The 18463-nt window shown below is 45.1% G+C and overlaps 2 protein-coding genes across 2 annotated transcripts; one reads left to right on the forward strand and one right to left on the reverse strand.

Moving 5' to 3' along the window:
* Positions 1–391: 391 nt before the first annotated feature.
* Positions 392–9248, reverse strand: LOC117843106 (KH domain-containing protein HEN4). The gene is made up of 7 exons (XM_034723672.2): positions 8567–9248; positions 7187–7609; positions 6696–6965; positions 5807–6088; positions 2510–2643; positions 1556–1667; positions 392–835 (listed from the first exon to the last, which is right to left on the reverse strand). Exons 1-7 carry the CDS (start codon positions 9131–9133, stop codon positions 701–703), a joined length of 1923 nt encoding a protein of 640 aa, XP_034579563.1. The 5' UTR covers positions 9134–9248; the 3' UTR covers positions 392–700.
* Positions 9249–14935: 5687 nt separating this feature from the next.
* Positions 14936–18432, forward strand: LOC117845833 (uncharacterized). Its single transcript, XM_034726917.2, has 2 exons — positions 14936–16518; positions 17345–18432. Exons 1-2 carry the CDS (start codon positions 15209–15211, stop codon positions 17364–17366), a joined length of 1332 nt encoding a protein of 443 aa, XP_034582808.1. The 5' UTR covers positions 14936–15208; the 3' UTR covers positions 17367–18432.
* The last annotated feature ends 31 nt before the right edge of the window (positions 18433–18463 follow it).

Genomic DNA, 18463 nt, shown 5'->3' on the forward strand with positions numbered 1-18463 from the left:
CTGCAACTCCACATAGCAGACCACGCGCACTTCCCACCCGCTGCCATGCCCCCTTTTCTTCCCCAGTTCACCTCGCGGTTTCCCCAATCCCTAACTCCCTTTCCCCAATTCCCCTCTCTTCTTATTGCAGTGTGGAGCGGTGGATGGCATGGAGGCGGAGTGACAACTCTAAGGTGGTGACCGGTGGCTTCCTCCACGCAGTATCCCGGCAACAAACAGCGCTCAGGACCCGTTAGAGGTGGTAGAGCTAGGCCTGCTAAATCTGAGCGATAATGGTTGATAATCACCATCTTATCACTTCCTCGCCATTTTGATCTGTCTCTACATCCGGCGGATTGGGCATGCATTTGGATCAACTATGGCAAGAGCTAAAACTAGTCAGAACGCAATGGACATGTAACGCACGAACAGAATATATCAGTTGGCAAACTGATGCTACATATAAAGGGTCCATAACGGATCCCAATGCTCTAAACTCTCCATGCAGATGCAGTGACAAGTCTTTAAATACGCTTTACAATCATAACATTCAGTTGCCCAACAAAAAAACAGTCTGCACCTCCACCATCATTGTATACCCGACTCACCATACATCGGAAAACATCAATGTGTACGTCAGGAACTACTATTTCACGTCAACGTTAGCTAGCGCACCCAAGAGACGTCATGAAGGTCTGTTGGCAGTCGCTACAGTCGCTCATCATTGTCCCTGTAGGATCAACTCAACGAGCAGGCGCTGCGCAGATTGTGCCTGGTCCGGCGGTCCAGATACCACGATCATAGCTTCATTCCCCTCAGAAGGTGGGTCGTAGACGGCAATGTCTGCACCGGAAATCTGAATTCACATGGACAGTAAAAATGTCACGAAATCACAAAAATAATGGTTTAGGATGGTAAACTATATGTGGGTTTCAGAGAGTAGAGAATTCAGCGGTGTTATAACTTCCGAGACGACAAAAAGAAACCATAATTAGATAATGGAGCAGGTGGCACAGAGATGCAGGAAGGAAATAGGTATACGAAAAGAATAGATCAGATTAGTACCAACCAAATTTTGAAGCAAGCAGATATAAGCTGCTAGTAACAGTTATTAAGTACTCCTTCCGTTCCAAATTGTAACGGGTTTTGGCTTAACTATGTATCAATCTATCTAGGCACAACGTATATTTAGATGCATAGCAAAAGCTATATATCTAGAAAAACCAAAACACCTTACAATTTGAAACGGAGGGAGCAGTTTTCTACTCATGGGTCAAATTTTGTAACTCAAGGAGAGCCCAATACATCTCATGGTTCAAAAAATTGAAATGAAAAAAAACGTGTACTAATTAACTATTAATGCAAAGCAGGGAAGTGGGTTCTTTAAAAAAAGGATCAAGAGGGTCAACTATAAATCTCTTAATTTTGTATTGTCTTTCATCCTTGAAAGCATTTGATTTATTATTAACTCAACATACAAAGTTCAAAAGTGTGAATGAAGATTTAACGTAAATTTTGGAGTCGAATCCAATGCAATGTAACAAACATATAAGGTTAAAAAATCACACAGTAAGACCTCTGTAAGCTGGGCCAGGTTGTTTCCACTCTCTCCAAATACAAGATTTAGGATGCTCCCAGAAACAGCAGTCTCATATGTGATTCTTGTTATCGCAGCATGCTGAACTTCCCTGCAACCAGAATCACAAGTTACTAAAACTTACTAGCCATAAAAAATAGTCATCAAAGAAGTGGAAGGGCGTGGATGCATAGTTAATGGCGCAATAAAAAAATCCAAGGATAAAGAAACTTTAAGTTGAAGCAACCTGTGGTTTGTTGATCACTTCTGATTGTAAATTTGTAATGACCAATGTACATGCTAGAGTTGAAAAGCTTTTTGATGATTGTAGAATTATCAGTGCATTGAGAACAGAACTTCAGGAAAAATGTAAAGTATTATCCATCATACTGGTAAAAGTACAAAAGAATACTTGTTTACAAGATAGATGTTACACACAAATGTTAATTGCTAAAGTTGAAACCCCACTTTTGTGACTACAATAACACAAACAAGAATGGCTCTGCAAGTCTGGAAAAGCTGGATGCTACTCCCTCCATTCCAAATATAGGTCGTTTTGGCTTTTTTAGATTCATAGACTTTGTTATGTACTTAGATATACCCTATGTCTAGATGCATAATAACTAGAAAAGCCAAAACGACATATAATTTGGGACGGAGGGAGTATTATTCTTCTTTTGTTTTCTGTGATACAACTTTGTTCTTGGTAACAAATATCTAGAAAGGAAAAATACATTGTGGTTACAAGAACACCAACAAGAATAGCACATATTGATAAAGATATAAGCTTTGATACGCTGGAGATAATGCAGACAATACTAAGTAACACAACATACAATTGATGCACTAGAATACACTACTGATTTTGATCTGAAAGCAAAATTAACCTCTAAAGGTAATAGCACACTATTGTGTAAGTAGAGAACAAACAACAAATACAGATAACACTATTACCTCACAATATTGTTTTCCTCTGGAAATACAATTCCATGATTTAAGTTGTTGATTACAATGCCATTCGGCTTAGTAGGCTTCTGAATCCCATTATCTGAATAGTCGATCATGACACCATTCTCGTTATCAGGTTTCTGCTATTAAAAAATTTCTTTAGTAGTGCCACAAAAGTGAATATGAACATAGGAGAATGATACAAAAATAAAAAATAACTCATACGGTAGAGTATAAACATGCCAAGTGAAAGGAGAGCACTATTAGCATTGAAGAAACAAAAAGTTTTAGCTTCATGCATAACTCAAATGTCTTCTTCAGAAACAAATATGATTAATTTCAGGGAGAACACCCTAAATGTCCATTTAATCAAACAGCTCACACATGTTGTCAGTTGTCACTTTCCACATATGTTGTTTCCATGTATAATCGCCCCTGTAAATGAATATACCATAAAATACCCACCCAACCGCACCTTTTCACTATTTCAGGAGATGACAAGGGAATGAAACTATCAATTGTATATCAATCAGAATTGGAGTTGAAGCTAGAAATAGCATATCAATTTGATATGGTAGAATTAGGGATAGCACAAAGAACCTATTCGTCGCCCTCCCTTGGAGACTCTGACTACTTTTAGGGTTCTTCTTGCTTGATTACAATGGATGATGTGGCTGTGCTTATATAGCCAGCTACCTAACAAACCCAATCTAATCTAAATAACCTTATCTCTCTAACAACCTTATCTCTAATGACCTGCTAACAAACCAATCTTATTCCCCTCGTGGTACTGTTCACGAGCTACAGTACTCTAAGCCTGCGGCCAGCCCACTGCCATAAAACTTCACCACCCCTAGACAGCTCGTCCTCGAGCTGAGGCAATGCTCAAAGCTGCAGACCATACGGGGCTGGAACCCAGTGGTGATGAAGCACACTTGAGCAGACGTAGTTGAAGGCCTAGCTGAGCTGTAGGTAGATGGCGGTGTGAAGACTACACCAGGTCAGGAGGTCTGCAAAGTCGCTGAGCTGCTGGGAGGTCCGAGAGTGCTGGAGAGGAGCATCTGGGGAGAAGACCCATGCTGCGGGCGTCGAGGCGGCTGGCGAAGCTGCGACCCACAGGTGCAGTGCCGCTGCCGGCTCCGGGGCGTCGCTGGAAGGCTCGCCCGTGGGCGCGCCAGGGATGGTGCCGGCAGGGGAACACATGGGTCCGCACGCCGGGCAAGATAGCGAGTCGCAGCTTCAGCGGGCGAGGACTATGGCCCCTGCGCGCGTGGTTGCTGTAGGCCAGCAGTGCTGTTGGTGTAGATGCCGCCTGCGGACTCGCTATGGTGGCCGGAATCAGGTACGACGCCCGTGGAGGAGAAGGTGTTGCCGCTGATGGTGCTGTGGTGGGTAGCGGCATAAGTGATGCTGCCCGAGAAGATGCTACCACAATCGTCGGTGAGGAAGCCGTAGAAGCCGGCAGTGAGGCAAGCGCAGCGACGATGTACGAATCTTCCGCCGAATCAGCAGTGGAGACAATCCCTGCCAGCAGATTGGAAAATGTTGCCGTGGCCGGTGAGGACGATGTTACTGTGGCTGTTGCGGTTGCGGCAGGTTGGCCTTCAATGGCGGTGAAGATGGCGGCGCTGCGATCTTGTCCTTCAGGAGCAGTAACTCCTCACGGAGCTCTCCGAATATCTCACATATGATGTGGGCAAAGTGATCAAGCCTTTCCAAAACATGATTGACATCGTCGGACACACAGCTGATGCCCTCAACCAAGGTGGTGAAATCTGCCATGGCTGGTTGTTGATGCGAAGATGCAATTTGTGGGTGGGTTTTAGGGGATTTGTGGGATCAATCTAATCTAGCGCAGGGGGAAAATTCTTTTTTGGTGATGGCAGAATTGCAGGATCTAAGGCTCTGAATACCAAATGATATGGTAGAACTAGGGATAGCACAAAAAACCTATTCGTCGCCCTCCCTTGAAGGCTCTGACTACTTTTAGGGTTCTTCTTGCTTGATTACAATGAATGGTGTGGCTGTGCTTATATAGCCACAGCTACCTAATAAACCCAATCTAATTTAAATAACCTTATCTCTCTAACAACCTTATCTCTAATGACCTGCTAACAAACCAATCTTATTCCCCTCGTGGTACTATTCACGAGCTACAGTACTCGTGGGCCTAGGCCTGCGGCCAGCCCACTTGCCATAACACAATTCGACACAGCTACCAATTTCACGGACTTCGTCTTGACTAGGTCAGTTAGGTTAACTTCTTATTGTGTGACAAATTGGCTGAATTCACACTGACTTAGCTTCAATTTAATAGATTCCAGAAGAAACTAGTGAAACAATCAGGTTGCCAGAAGGATGACGAGAAGTCGTATTATGAAAGAAATGGAGATTTATCATGCAATTGAAAGATTAAAATATGAGAAAAAGTAATGGTGTCCAATATGTATTTTTCTGTCAGTAATGATCAAAAGTATATGATGATGCTGTCAATATGCAGCTTCCCATTCAAAGGCCCAAATTGTGCAAAGAGGGGATGCACAAGAAGCTAACTAAGCATGGGCAATGCTTTTCCATGGAAGACAAGTAGATCCTGGACATTCATACTCCATCATAACTAATTTCAACTTATCTTGCCATCTAAAATCAATTACCCAAAATTTCCCACCTCTTATGACAAATGAACTTGGGACTAAATTCAATTTCCCATGCTAAGTACCTCTTCAAACTCCCTGTCATAACTCCAAATACCATTTTCAATAGTTGTCAAAGAATTGGTACAGGTAACAGGAGGTCATGGTGGAACTAACCATGGAATACTAATTTCTAATCTCAAACTTGGAAAATTTATAGGCAATCTGATTTGTAGTTTAATTGGTGAGCATAAGTTGCCATGAAGGGGTGAGATTTATTCATCCTTATTTGAATAGCAAATCCCTAACAGTAGCCATCCGATGAGTTTTAAAATGGTTGGAGTTGGACCTTCTAACTTCCAATCCCCTTCACACCGGAACTCCCAAGCTTCAGGAATGAAACAAGAAACACAGGAATGACTCCCCTATATCCCCATTCATTTCAAATATTTCCAACCAACTAACCAGGCTGCATAGCTATACTATATTCTATACATTGGTTTGTTCTTATCTATCCATTTCTTCGAGTGTGGTTGTCCTACGATACTTCCGTTCATGTTTACATTCTCAAAAGAAGGCTTTCCTTGGAAAATCCAGACAAGAAAAAAATCAACATGGTGCAATAGTCAAATATGGATAAGCATATAATAAAGTTTTATTTGAACATAACCTGAATTTCTGAAGGACTGAGCTCTAAGGAACTGAAAGTCTTTTCCACAGAATCCATTCCATAACTGAGAGAGGGTCCATGATCAACCATATGGGCATTGTCCATTGAATATTGGCTTGTTGAATAGATATTTGCCTGGCTGGTTGCATTTGATTCAGCAATATCAGAAGAGGGAATATGGCCATTGTTGTAGTCTGTTCCGTCGGAGGAGAAAACATTATTACGCAGTTTCCAGGAAACAAGGCATAAAGCATCCCTGACATTCATTAGCTCCCCAGTGATCTGTAGGGAGCAAAGATAAATCTCAATAAGTACAAAGCTGTCCAACACATAGCAGGACAAAAGTAGAATCACAAATCAGCCTAAATCATGAGTTAAGAGAACAAAAAAGTGGGGGAAAAAACAAATAGAAAAGTGATGCACCGAGTATTCATGGAAAGCTTAGACCTTCCACAAGTCAAACGTAAACACCAACACCAGTCAAGAACTACTGCACTGATATCATTCTTGGAGTCTAGTTGCCCAAAAGAAGTTTTATTTACAAATCATATTAGAAACAAATCATGTGCAAATATTTTGTTAGCTAATGCAAATAAAACATAAAGGATCTTACAAGCAAACTTTCAAGCGACACAGAGCAATCACTACAAAAAGAATAACATTTAAATGAGAAATGTTTATGAAATTTCAAACATGTCAGCTTTTCATTTGCAAACTGTGCCGTAAATACCAAATGATCACAACACAGAATCATAAATTCAGAAGGTTGAGTTCGTTAACAATAGCTGCTATTTTTTTCATAACTCAATGAATTACATGGCACAGAAGAAACAAGTACTACCAAACTGCATATATTTGTAATGCTTTTGTTTAAGGAAAAAAAGCTTGCCTGTACAACTAGTTCAAAGCTTGATGCACATTCTGGAACATCTGTATCATCCAATATCTGAATTCTTGCTCCTGTTGCATTCACCATTTCCTTGATTATAGACCCACCTAAACCAACTAAACAATCAAATTGAGTTTTCAGCACAAGGGCCCTGGCTGAGAATTGAGATGTCTTCTCAAATGTTGAGCGTGTGTTGCTTTCCACCTCCATAATTCTGTCAAATATAAGGAGTAGTGCGCTTTGCACTATATGATATTCCGAGTCTGGCTTCTGCAAGGAACCGAAATCAAATATATACAATGAAGGAACTTTACTAAATGTCATGAGAAGTATAAGATAAGCAAAGTTTCTAGATACATAGAGAGATGTAGAACAGCCACTTCATCATTGCAAAAACTGTTATTTTTATCTTATCTACCAAACAGTTAAGCAAGAGTTCTAAATGAGAAAATAGTAATGGTAAAAGGAGCTTTTAGTGTTCAAAATCAAACCTCTAGGGCACAAATTGTTATCACACGCTCCCTGCAACCGCTAACAGGAGCGCCCACATCAATACAAGCACCAGTTTCCTCTTCAATACCTTTGATAATCAAGCCCTTCTTGCCAATCAAACCTCCAGCAAGATAGGTAGGCAAGAGAAGTCTGAATGAAATTTGCTGAAGACCTTTACTTTGAACATCTCCTGTATTACCTTCTGGACAACCAGTCTTAGGGACACTGCCTTGTGCAAACTCTGTGGATGCCTCTGAGCACAAAATTCCGACATTTGGCTCAGGCACTTCTGAAGATGCCCATGGGAGTATTGAACCTTCTTTGTTAACAGAAGTTGTTGAGCCATCGACTGGCTGATCACCTTGAAGACAGCTAGACAAAGCAACTAGAGCTTTCCTTACAGCAGTCCTATCTCCAGTTATCTGAAAAATAAACAAAACAAGACACTAACCAAAACTGTAGAGTAGCAAATCACAGCAGTAAATCTTTCTCAGTAATTAAGCGTCATGAGTCATATGATCTCATGATAAATGCACAGAACCGACATTCCAAAAACCAAAAGGTCATTACACGAATCCCTGACAATGTGCCTAAACATTTGCTCATTAGTTTGTTTTGCAGCAAAAGAACCAGAAACCAAATGGATTACTCATTGCTACAGCATTATTAAGTGAGGCAAGAACAGACTGCTCGTTATCTGTGTGATTCATTGTCCTAGATCCTATAGACCTATACTAGCCTTCTAGTTCATTAACATTTTTTTTCTTGCAACAGTACAGAAATGGACTCGTGCTGCGATAAGAATGCACCTATGAAAGAATACATAACTAAGTAATATATACGAGAAACAGCGCAACGAGAACAAAATGTGTCGAGGTCAAGAAAATAATATCGCACTGCAAAAAAAAATGTACAACATGTCAAATCCAAAAGAAGCTCATAAGCATTGCTAGTATCTGTGCACACCATGCGTGCACATTGCACGACAATCAATTCCACGATTCCACATTGTACAATTATAAGCAGATCATGTCACAAAGGTAATCGTGCTGCATAGCAAACAACAGTCCCTACTTATATGGAAGCAAAGAGCAAGCTGCACCTTTAGAACAAGTTGCAATTTTCTATGTTGAAGTTATATATGATTCCCCTGGCCCTCTCCCTTCATGTAAACAAAGACATTCAAACATTTTTAAATTTCCATGACACTGCACTGGGTCGCAAGCGTGAGCTCACGTCCAGTATGCAACCACACATTTCCCCCCAAAAAGGAGGATTCACAAATGCACAGAGCACAATAGCGATTGAGGGAAGCATGAAGAGTAGCACGTACAACTACCAGCTTAGCTAAAATCGTAGAAGAAAGATCGCTGGTATACCTCCACTACCTCCTCGGGCGGCTGCCCCTGCGGCGGCGGCGCCGCCTCCTCCAACGGCACGACGCGCACGTGGGCGCCGGCATTCAGGGCGATCCTCCCCAGGACGCCCCTCCCGGCGGCCGCCTCGAGCCGGTCGGGCTCGACGAGGAGCAGGCACGTGACGCGACCGCGGGGCCCCTGCTCCTCGGCGCGGTAGAGCGCCCCCTCGGCGTCGACGACGGCGACGAGCGCCTCCTGCGCGGGCGAGAGCGCGAGGGGCTCCCCGGACGAGGAGGAGGCCTCGGCGACGCGGACGGGGGCGGCGGGGCCGAGTACGGCAGCGACGACGCGGCCGCCCGCGGCGGTCGGGTCGAGGGGCTCGACGCGGACCTGCAGCGCGGCGGTGCGGCGGCGCAGCGGGTTGGCGGCGGCGTAGAGGCGCATGGTGTCGGCGTCGGAGAAGGACGGCGGGAGGAGGAGGCGGAAGACGACGAGATCGGCCTCGGCATCGGCGGCGGCGGAGCCGGGGGAGGAGGCGGCGGCGGCGAAGGCGGCGTGCGGCGAGAAGTGGGGTTTCGCCGCGGCCATCGCTGGTCGGTGGGTGGAGTTTTCCGCCGGGGAGGAGAAAGTGAGCGAGACAGGGGAAGTGGGGGACGGACGAGCAGGTGGGGTTTTGCCGTTTCGGTGCGGAATCTCAGGGGCAGCCTGGGGATTTCGCGCGCCGAGCTCTTGTGCTTTTTGTCTTGGGCAATGGGCTCAAGGACTCTTCGTCTTAGCGCCTGTTTAGATGCAGGTTGTTAAAGTTTATCACCTGCCATATCGGATGTTTGGATATTAATTAGGAGTATTAAACATAGTTTAATTATAAAACTAATTGTACAGATGGAGTCTAATTCGCGAGATGAATCTATTAAGCCTAATTAGTCCATGATTTGACAATGTGGTGCTCCATTTGTGCAATTAGTTTTGCAATTATCTCATTTTTAGTCCTCCTAATTAGCATTCGAACATCCGATGTGACTCTACTAAAGTTTAGCACCTCGTATCCAAACACCTCTTACGTTCAAAGCTTAACTTTAGATTTGGTTGTTTTGTCCTTCTATTCATGTGATACGAACATGACAGATCGTTAATAAATATCATTAGTAGTACTTGATTGCAAATGCGTTGGATGGTTGAATACATGTTTTGATTTCACCTATTTATGCTCAGTTGCTTACCATGTGTGCACAATACTTGTCCATGTCCATGAGCCAAATAAAAGTTAAGCAAGGAATGACCACACTTGCAACTTCTTCTCCGAGCATGCTAGAGCTTCACTCCTCCATTTTACAAAATATTTTCAAATTACATAACGCACGCAAAAAATAACGGGTGGTTACAAAGTTAATGAGTAATGCACAGCGCAGATACAAATGCAGCTACGTCAAAAGATACTCTGCAGCCATCTACCTGTCCCTGTCATTATAGTTAAGGATGGGCATGGAGTGGTTCGTGGATCCACTCTAATTTAACTTGATTAAATAACTGTTCAGTTTGAGCTAGACAAAACTGAAAAACGAATTAACTAAGTTGTACAAGAATGGAACAATAATGGACTGACGCTTGCTCAACCCTAATTGTTGTAGAGAAAATGAGTGACAACGCAATATTGCATTTTTTTTTCCTTTGAATAGACAAATCCTTGGTTCATGGAAATTTCTTGGCCTAGCCAAGAACAAAAAAAAAGTTGTATAAGATCAGGTTGGGGAATATTCTAAACAAATCTACTGAAAACATACTCAAATTGTTTTAAATTTGTAAATCATTTTATCTTTTTTATTCAATTTCTTTAATTTGAAATTGTATATGTCAATATATTTTTTATAAATTGATCAAAATTATACAACTTAACTTATAGGAAAACTAACCTATGATTTGAAACAGAAGCTCCAACTACGAAACCATTCGCGGAGGACAAAAGCATCCCAAACATTTGCTCTGCTACTTGGATTTTTTGCTAATGCATGTCAGTAGGCTAGAATCTTCGCAAACCTGCAGTCCACCATCATCAATTCACCAAAGCAAATAAGAAAACAAATGGCAAATAATTTTGTGTGTCAAAATGGCCATATAAAAAGTTTGGAGGAATCCAAACTGAACGCTAAGAGAAAAAAGGAGTAGCCACGGGGATAGCCTAATAATATTTCACGAGCCCAATGCACAAATGCAGCAACGCTTCTCTTCTCCCTCCTCATGCCTCTCCCTCAGCTAAGATTGTAACATTATGGCAGCCAGCTAGCCGGCTAGCAATTTGATCAACTCGCAGCGTACAAGAGTAACTCCACCAAAGCTCCTAAGAGTTTAAAAGGTACGGACGGGAGAAAAAAAAATCCAACTCCAACACGTCCTTACTAGGGTCTCTACTCTAGGAAGGACCCTACCTTTTCCCTTTAAATCCTTTCTCCTACGGGCGTACAGGGAGGCCCCTACTTGGCCGTATCAGTTTTTCCTCCCCACCTACGCTTACCTCCATTTTCCCACGCCCCAGCTCCTCGCGCCACCTCCAAGCAACCGAGGGCGGCACATCCTCGCCGGATCCGGCCCCTTCGCATCCGAATCCGCGAGAGGGAGCCGCCACCGGTCCATCCGAATCCGCGAGATGAAGAATAGAGTGTATCCGTGGCAAAAATCAAAGCAACACAAAAACCTAGTACGTACTGAAGAGGACACGCAAAATGGAAACAAAATCATGATTTATTTTTTCCCCTTGGAGTCATGAAAATTTGTACTACAACACTAGTGAATAGTGATATGCTTTCTCGTGCTCGAATTTAAGGCAGGCGCTCAAGTTTGTGCTTTTCTTGAGAGCAGGTAAATGACATATGCAAGGCATGCTGCACCGTTCACCTAAAACGAGCCCAGTAGTTTTCCCAATAAAATTGTATTTTTACTTATGGTCATAATTAAATTGTTGACCAATCACGCATGCCTCTCAGTTTGATCCGTCATCGTCATCGATCCATTCAAACTGCCCAAGAAAATTGACCACCAAATAAACACAGGCCCAGCCTAGCAAATCGACCGATCGATCCCCTTTCCTCGCCCGCCGCTGCCGCCGTCAGATCCATGGCCGCCGCCGACGCTAGCGCCGGCTCCGGCGCCCTCCCAAACTGGGTGATGCTGGAGCGCTTCATCTTCCGTAGGGACGACGCCCAGTCTTTCCGCGAGGACAAGAGGACCTCCGCGACCGGCGAGACCTCCGTCGGCGCTCACTTCCGCATCTCCTTCATCCTCGCCGAGCCCCCCACTCCCTCGCGCCTCTACCTCAGCTGGCCTGGAGGCCCCAATCACGAGATGATGTGCCACCTCGCGGCGGCCCACCGCAACCTCGTCCTCCTCAGGCTGGACTCCTTCGTCGACCCCTCTTACCCGTCGCCGTTCGGCGAGATGGCGCACGACTACTTCATCTACTACGTCGCCGCCGACCCCCGCTCGCAGGCGCAATCCACGCCTGCTCTCAGACGGCTGCCAGGTTGCACCGTGCACAACGCGTATTTCGGGAGGCCGATCCCGCGCCCGTTCGAGCCTTGGGGTGTTGGCCTGTTGTGCTGTGGTGAGGAGTTTGCCGTGGCGTATATGAGCGTAAGCAGGCGTGACCCGGAGGCCGAGGCGCTGGAGGTGGAGTTGTGGGTGCTCCGCTCGACCGTCAGAGATGATTCTACTGATGGTGGTGAGAAGTGGGAGGCCAAGTATCTGCCGCTCCAGGGGCAGGATGTTGAACACATCAATCTGCTCAACTTTACGACAAGCGAAGTGGTTCCCTTCAAGAATTCCCTCTGCTGGGTGGACTATAGGATGGGCATATTGTATTGTGAGGACGTCTGTGGAGACAGCCCCAAGGCCGTCTTCGTCGGTTTTCCTCCGGGTTACTCCAGCTACCATCCTTCAGTCCGCCCCGAGTTGTACCGCCCCGAGTTGTACCGCGGCTTGTGCGTCACCGAAGGTGGTCGCACGTTGGCATTCCTTGATGTTGTCCGCCGTGATGGCGTTGATATAGGCCCAATGGTGCCTGCTGGTTTCACCATCATCTCCATGGCACTGACGGAAACGCAGTCAGCCAATAGTTTTGTGGTTAAAGCAGATGACCTGTGGGCTACACACCCCACGAAGGATCTCCCACGTGAGGTTATGATGCTCCCGTTGCTGAGTATGGATGATATCAATGTTGCGCACTTTGTATTGTATGATTGGGCAGACTTGTCTGGCAAGTTCAAGATCTCGCTAGTTACCATTGACCTGAGCACCAAGCGAGTGGTTGGCTCAGTTGTTCCATACATCAATGAGGAAGATCTTTCTACTGACGACGCTGATTTGGTCAAGGCTAAACCAAATTTCTTTATGCCCTTCCTTCCAGCAGAATTCCCCAAGTTCCTGAATCTCCAAAGGTAATTACCACATTGCCTTCCATTGTAACTTGCACACAATAATTGCCATTACATGCAGTCTATTTCCTTTTTGTTGGCCTTAGCTTTTGCCGATCTTATTATTCAACCTTGGTGTCCTTGGAGTAATCTGGCTGAACTTGACCTTTCAATTTGAAGTGAAATTTTTAAATCCATTTAGTCAGACAAACAGGACAGCCAGGAATAAGAAAATTCTGACTGCTAGCACTGCACTGTATTTTCTTCACTATTTTGATTCTGCCTGTCCAATTATCGAATGATTTAGTTCAGTTATTACCAACAACATGGGACACTTTAATTTGTACTAGTTGTATGCATATAAAACTTATATTTTACTCAGAGGGTCATGGCATGAGTCATAAATTGTATACATTCATGATCTATGTACCACCAACGGAAGTTCCAAATGCCGTCGATTCATTGAACCTCCGTTAGGCATTTACTAGTCCGTAGACGGCACTAAAATGGAATAGTTGGATATTAACTGAATTATGCTGAACTGAAATCTCCTAACCGACCTCAATACCAATGCGAGCACGAACAATCGAAATGGAAACAATAACAAGAGATGTGCCCTAGGCACATGAAGTGGGAAAGCGCAAAGAAATTTAGAACATTGTCTTCATTTGGCAACCCAAATATTAAATGCTGATGGAGAGGAGGGCAAACCAAGATATGCAGATGAGCAACGGACTAAGATGATGGCAAACCTAAGTTTCAATTTATACTATATATTTTTGCTATTATTGAAATCATCAACACTTGTGATCCCTGAAAAGTGTTTATTTCCAATTTGTATACTGAAGTCTCCACTGTATTTCAGGACGAGGAAGAACCCTGCATGAATCACTTTCACTGCACCGGCCACTTGTCACCCTTTTTGGGTTCTGCTGTGTTAAGTGATGGGCTATTTCATTCTGTGGTTTATGAAGTACTACTGTGTTCACTTTTTGTGAGGTTTAGGGAGTACTCCAATAGTCTTTGATTGTGTTTTTTTCTGTATCTGTCGTACTGTAGACAGCTGGAGGGAAAAGCCTTCACCAGACCTACAAGGTGCAGGTTGATCATATCGTACAATATGGTCTTTGAGTTTAATGCTATATGATGAACATACCCTTGGCGCTTCAATTTCTCTGTTGGGGTTCCATGATTCTTTCCATACATGTATCAGATGGTGCCACAACCTCTGCCCCCAAAACTCTGGTGCTCCAGCAGCCTTTACCACTGTATGACACAGGCCGCCCCTTCCCCTTTGCTGGTCACCTCTTACTCTCGTAATGGTCCAAATCGCCATCAAACGATCAATGATAGCTTCTTGTGGGCTGCGGCTTGGATGGACCATGTTACTACGTGTAACCTCAATGTCATAGGCCCAACTTGTGCCACTTTTTGTTTGGAAAACTTGTTCATTGGCATTCCAGTGCTAGAAATAAAGCCCATGTTCTTGTCAAATATCTATATGTCGGTGCCTATAAAGGTTTGTGTCGATCACCCAGCAGAAGAATGCTTTGGTAGCAGCTCAGCAGAACAATGGCTGGCTAGCTCTGATCAGCCCAATATTGATCCTGCACAAGCTGGTTCCTCGTTTTCTGCTTCAGGAGTGAACCAAATCTTCCATTAACCTAGGCTCGATTTCCATGTTCACCAGCACAGCCTCAACAACCACTTGCTCTAATCAAATCCTGAATGAAGGGTTCGCCAAAAGGAAATTTCTCGCTCTCTCTGTTGAACTGTTGATACATTTAGGGAGTGATGAGTTTCTGCCTTCTGGCCAGCCAGTATATATATGCGCTACGCTGGTAATGTTTGGATCCACGCTTTGTTTTACAGTGTGTTAGATGCAGTTACATTTTATTTGGTTGGGTGCGCCGGAGGTGATGTAATGTAATCACCAATAGCCCGGAGTGGTAGGTTAGTTCACCCGACGTGCTTGTCACATGTGGAATTTTCTTTTGAGATAGATCAGCGTTTTTCCCCCTGAGTCGGATATAGTGACCAAGCAAATAGTCAGCAAAAGAGGGGCGTGCGTGTGCAATGCAACCGTCAGTATAGCAGGGGTGAGGGAGGGAGCAACCAGCAGAGCAGCATCGGAAGCAGAGAGGATTGAGAAGTGGCGACCACCGGTTGGCTCATCAGGGTGTATAAGCCCTAGCTAGAGAATCGATCTAATACCCCAATCCAGCCGCCGCCTCCTCCTCCACCGAACCCCCTCAGATCCATGGCCACCGCCGATGCTCCCGCCGGCTCCGGCGGCGCCCTCCCCAATTGGGTGATGCTGGACCGCTTCATCTTCCGTAGGGACGACCCACAGTCTTTCCGCGAGGACAAGAGGACCTCCGCGACCGGCGAGACCTCCGTCGGCGCTCACTTCCGCATCTCCTTCATCCTCGCCGAGCCCCCGACTCCCTCGCGCCTCTACCTCAGCTGGCCTGGAGGCCCCAAGCGGGAGAAGATGTGCCACCTCGCGTCGGCCCACCGCAACCTCGTCCTCCTCAGGCTGGACTCCTACGTCGACCCCTCCAACCCGTCGCCGTTCGGCGAGATGGCGCACGACTACTTCATCTACTACGTCGCCGCCGACCCCCGCTCGCAGGCGCAATCCACGCCTGCTCTCAGACGGCTGCCAGGTTGCACCGTGCACAACGCGTATCTCGGGAGGCCGATCCCGCGCCCGTTCGTGCCTTATGGTGTTGGTCTGTTGTGCTGTGGTGAGGAGTTTGTCGTGGCGTACCTGGGCGTAGGCAGGCGTGACCCGGAGGCCGAGGCGCTGGAGGTGGAGTTGTGGGTGCTCCGTTCGACCGTCAGAGGTGATTCTGCTGATGGTGGTGAGAAGTGGGAGGCCATGTATCTGCCGATCCAGGGGCAGCATGTTAAACACATCAATCTGCTCAACTTTACAACAAACGAAGTGGTTCCCTTCAAGAATACCCTCTGCTGGGTGGACTATAGGAGAGGCGTATTGTATTGTGAGGACATCTGTGGAGACAGCCCCAAGGCCGTCTTCGCCGGTTTTCCTCCAGATTACTCCAGCTACCATCCTGCAGGCTTCCCCGCGTTGTACCGCAGCTTGTGCGTCACTGAAGGTGGTCGCACGTTGGCAATCCTTGATGTTGGCCGCCATGATGGTGCTGATATAGACCGAATGGTGCCTGACACTGGTTTCACCATCGTCTCCAAGGCAGTGACGGAAACGCAGTCAGCCAATAGTTTTGTGGTTCAAGCAGATGACCTGTGGGCTGCACACCCCAAGGAGGAGCTCCCACGTGAGGTTATGATGCTCCCGTTGATGAGTTTGGATGATATCAATGTTGCGCACTTTGTACTGTATAATTGGGCAGACTTGTCTGAGAAGGTCAAGGTCTCGCTAGTTACAATTGACCTGAGCACCAAGCGAGTGGTTGGCAAAGTTGTTCCATACATCGATGGGGTAGATCTTTCTACTGACGATGCTGATTTGGTCGAGGCTTATCCAAATTACTTGATGCACTTCCTTCCAGCAGAATTCCCCAAGTTCCTGAATCTCCAAAGGTAATTACCGCATTGCCTTCCACTCTAACTTGCACACAATAATTGCCATTACATGCAGTCTATTTCCTTTTTGTTGGCCTTAGCTTTTGCCGATCTTATTATTCAACCTTGGTGTCCTTGGAGTAATCTGGCTGAACTTGACCTTTCAATCTGAAGTGAAATTCTTAAGTCCATTTAGTCAGACAAACAGGACAGCCAGGAATAAGAAAATTCTGACTGCTAGCACTGCGCTGTGTTTTCTTCACTATTTTGATTCTGCCTGTCCAATTATCGAATGATTTAGTTCAGTTATTACCAACAACATGGGACCCTTTAATTTGTACTAGTTGTATGCATATAAAACTTATATTTTACTCAGAGGGTCATGACATGAGGCATAAATTGTATACATTCATGATCTATGTACCACCAACAAAAGTTCCAAATGCCGTTGATTCATTGAACCTCCGTTAGGCATTTAATAGTCTGTAGACGGCACTAAAATGGAATAGTTGGATATTAACTGAAACCTCCTAACCGACCTCAATACCAATGCGAGCATGAACAATCGAAATGGAAACAAAAACAAGAGATGTGCCCTAGGCACATGAAGTGGGAAAGCGCAAAGAAATTTAGAACATCGTCTTCATTTGGCAACCCAAATACCAAATGCTGATGGAGAGGAGGGCAAACCAAGATATGGAGATGAGCAACGGGCTAAGATGATGGCAAACCTAAGTTTCAATTTATACTATATATTTCTGCTATTATTGAAATCATCAACACTTGTGATCCCTGAAAAGTGTTTATTTCCAATTTGTATACTGAAGTCTCCACTGTATTTCAGGACGATGAAGAACCCTGCATGAATCACTTTCACTGCATTGGCCACGTGTCACCCTTTTTGGGTTCTGCTGTGTTAAGTGATGGGCTATTTCATTCTGTGGTTTATGAAGTACTATTGTGTTCACTTTTTGCGAGGTTTAGGGAGTACTCCAATAGTCTTTGATTGTGTTTTTTTCTGTATCTGTCGTACTGTAGACAGCTGGAGGGAAAAGTCTTCACCAGACCTACAAGGTGCAGGTTGATCATATCGTACAATATGGTCTTTGAGTTTAATGCTATATGATGAACATACCCTTGGCGCTTCAATTTCTCTGTTGGGGTTCCATGATTCTTTCCATACATGTATCAGATGGTGCCACAACCTCTGCCCCCAAAACTCTGGTGCTCCAGCAGCCTTTACCACTGTATGACACAGGCCGCCCCTTCCCCTTTGCTGGTCACCTCTTACTCTCGTAATGGTCCAAATCGCCATCAAACGATCAATGATAGCTTCTTGTGGGCTGCGGCTTGGATGGACCATGTTACTACGTGTAACCTCAATGTCATAGGCCCAACTTGTGCCACTTTTTGTTTGGAAAACTTGTTCATTGGCATTCCAGTGCTAGAAATAAAGCCCATGTTCTTGTCAAATATCTATATGTCGGTGCCTATAAAGGTTTGTGTCGATCACCCAGCAGAAGAATGCTTTGGTAGCAGCTCAGCAGAACAATGGCTGGCTAGCTCTGATCAGCCCAATATTGATCCTGCACAAGCTGGTTCCTCGTTTTCTGCTTCAGGAGTGAACCAAATCTTCCATTAACCTAGGCTCGATTTCCATGTTCACCAGCACAGCCTCAACAACCACTTGCTCTAATCAATCCTGAATGAAGGGTTCGCCAAAGGAAATTTCTCGCTCTCCGTTGAAGTATTGATACATTAGGGAGTGATGAGTTTCTGCCTTCTGACCAGCCCAGCCTGCCAGCCAGTTTATAGTAGAACCAGGCCAATCCAAAACCGTGCAAGCGTACGCTGGCTCGTACTGGTTATGTTAGGATCACGCTTTGTTTTACAGATGCAGTTATGTTTTGTTTGGGTGGGTGCGCCGGAGGTGATGTAATGTAATCACCAATAGCCCGGAGTG

This window comes from Setaria viridis, chromosome 2 (genome assembly GCF_005286985.2).
Source record: "Setaria viridis chromosome 2, Setaria_viridis_v4.0, whole genome shotgun sequence".
Classification (NCBI taxonomy): Eukaryota; Viridiplantae; Streptophyta; class Magnoliopsida; order Poales; family Poaceae; genus Setaria; species Setaria viridis.

Coding starts and splice junctions, on each gene's coding strand:
- LOC117843106 (XM_034723672.2), bottom strand. CDS start 9,133: ATGGCCGCGGCGAAACCCCACTTCTCGCCGCACGCCGCCTTCGCCGCC. Junction 6,089..6,695: donor GCTTTGAACTAGTTGTACAG/GCAAGCTTTTTT, acceptor TGCTCCCTACAG/ATCACTGGGGAGCTAATGAA. Junction 836..1,555: donor ACCTGGCCCAGCTTACAGAG/GTCTTACTGTGT, acceptor ATGTGAATTCAG/ATTTCCGGTGCAGACATTGC.
- LOC117845833 (XM_034726917.2), top strand. CDS start 15,209: ATGGCCACCGCCGATGCTCCCGCCGGCTCCGGCGGCGCCCTCCCCAAT. Junction 16,519..17,344: donor AAGTTCCTGAATCTCCAAAG/GTAATTACCGCA, acceptor ACTGTATTTCAG/GACGATGAAGAACCCTGCAT.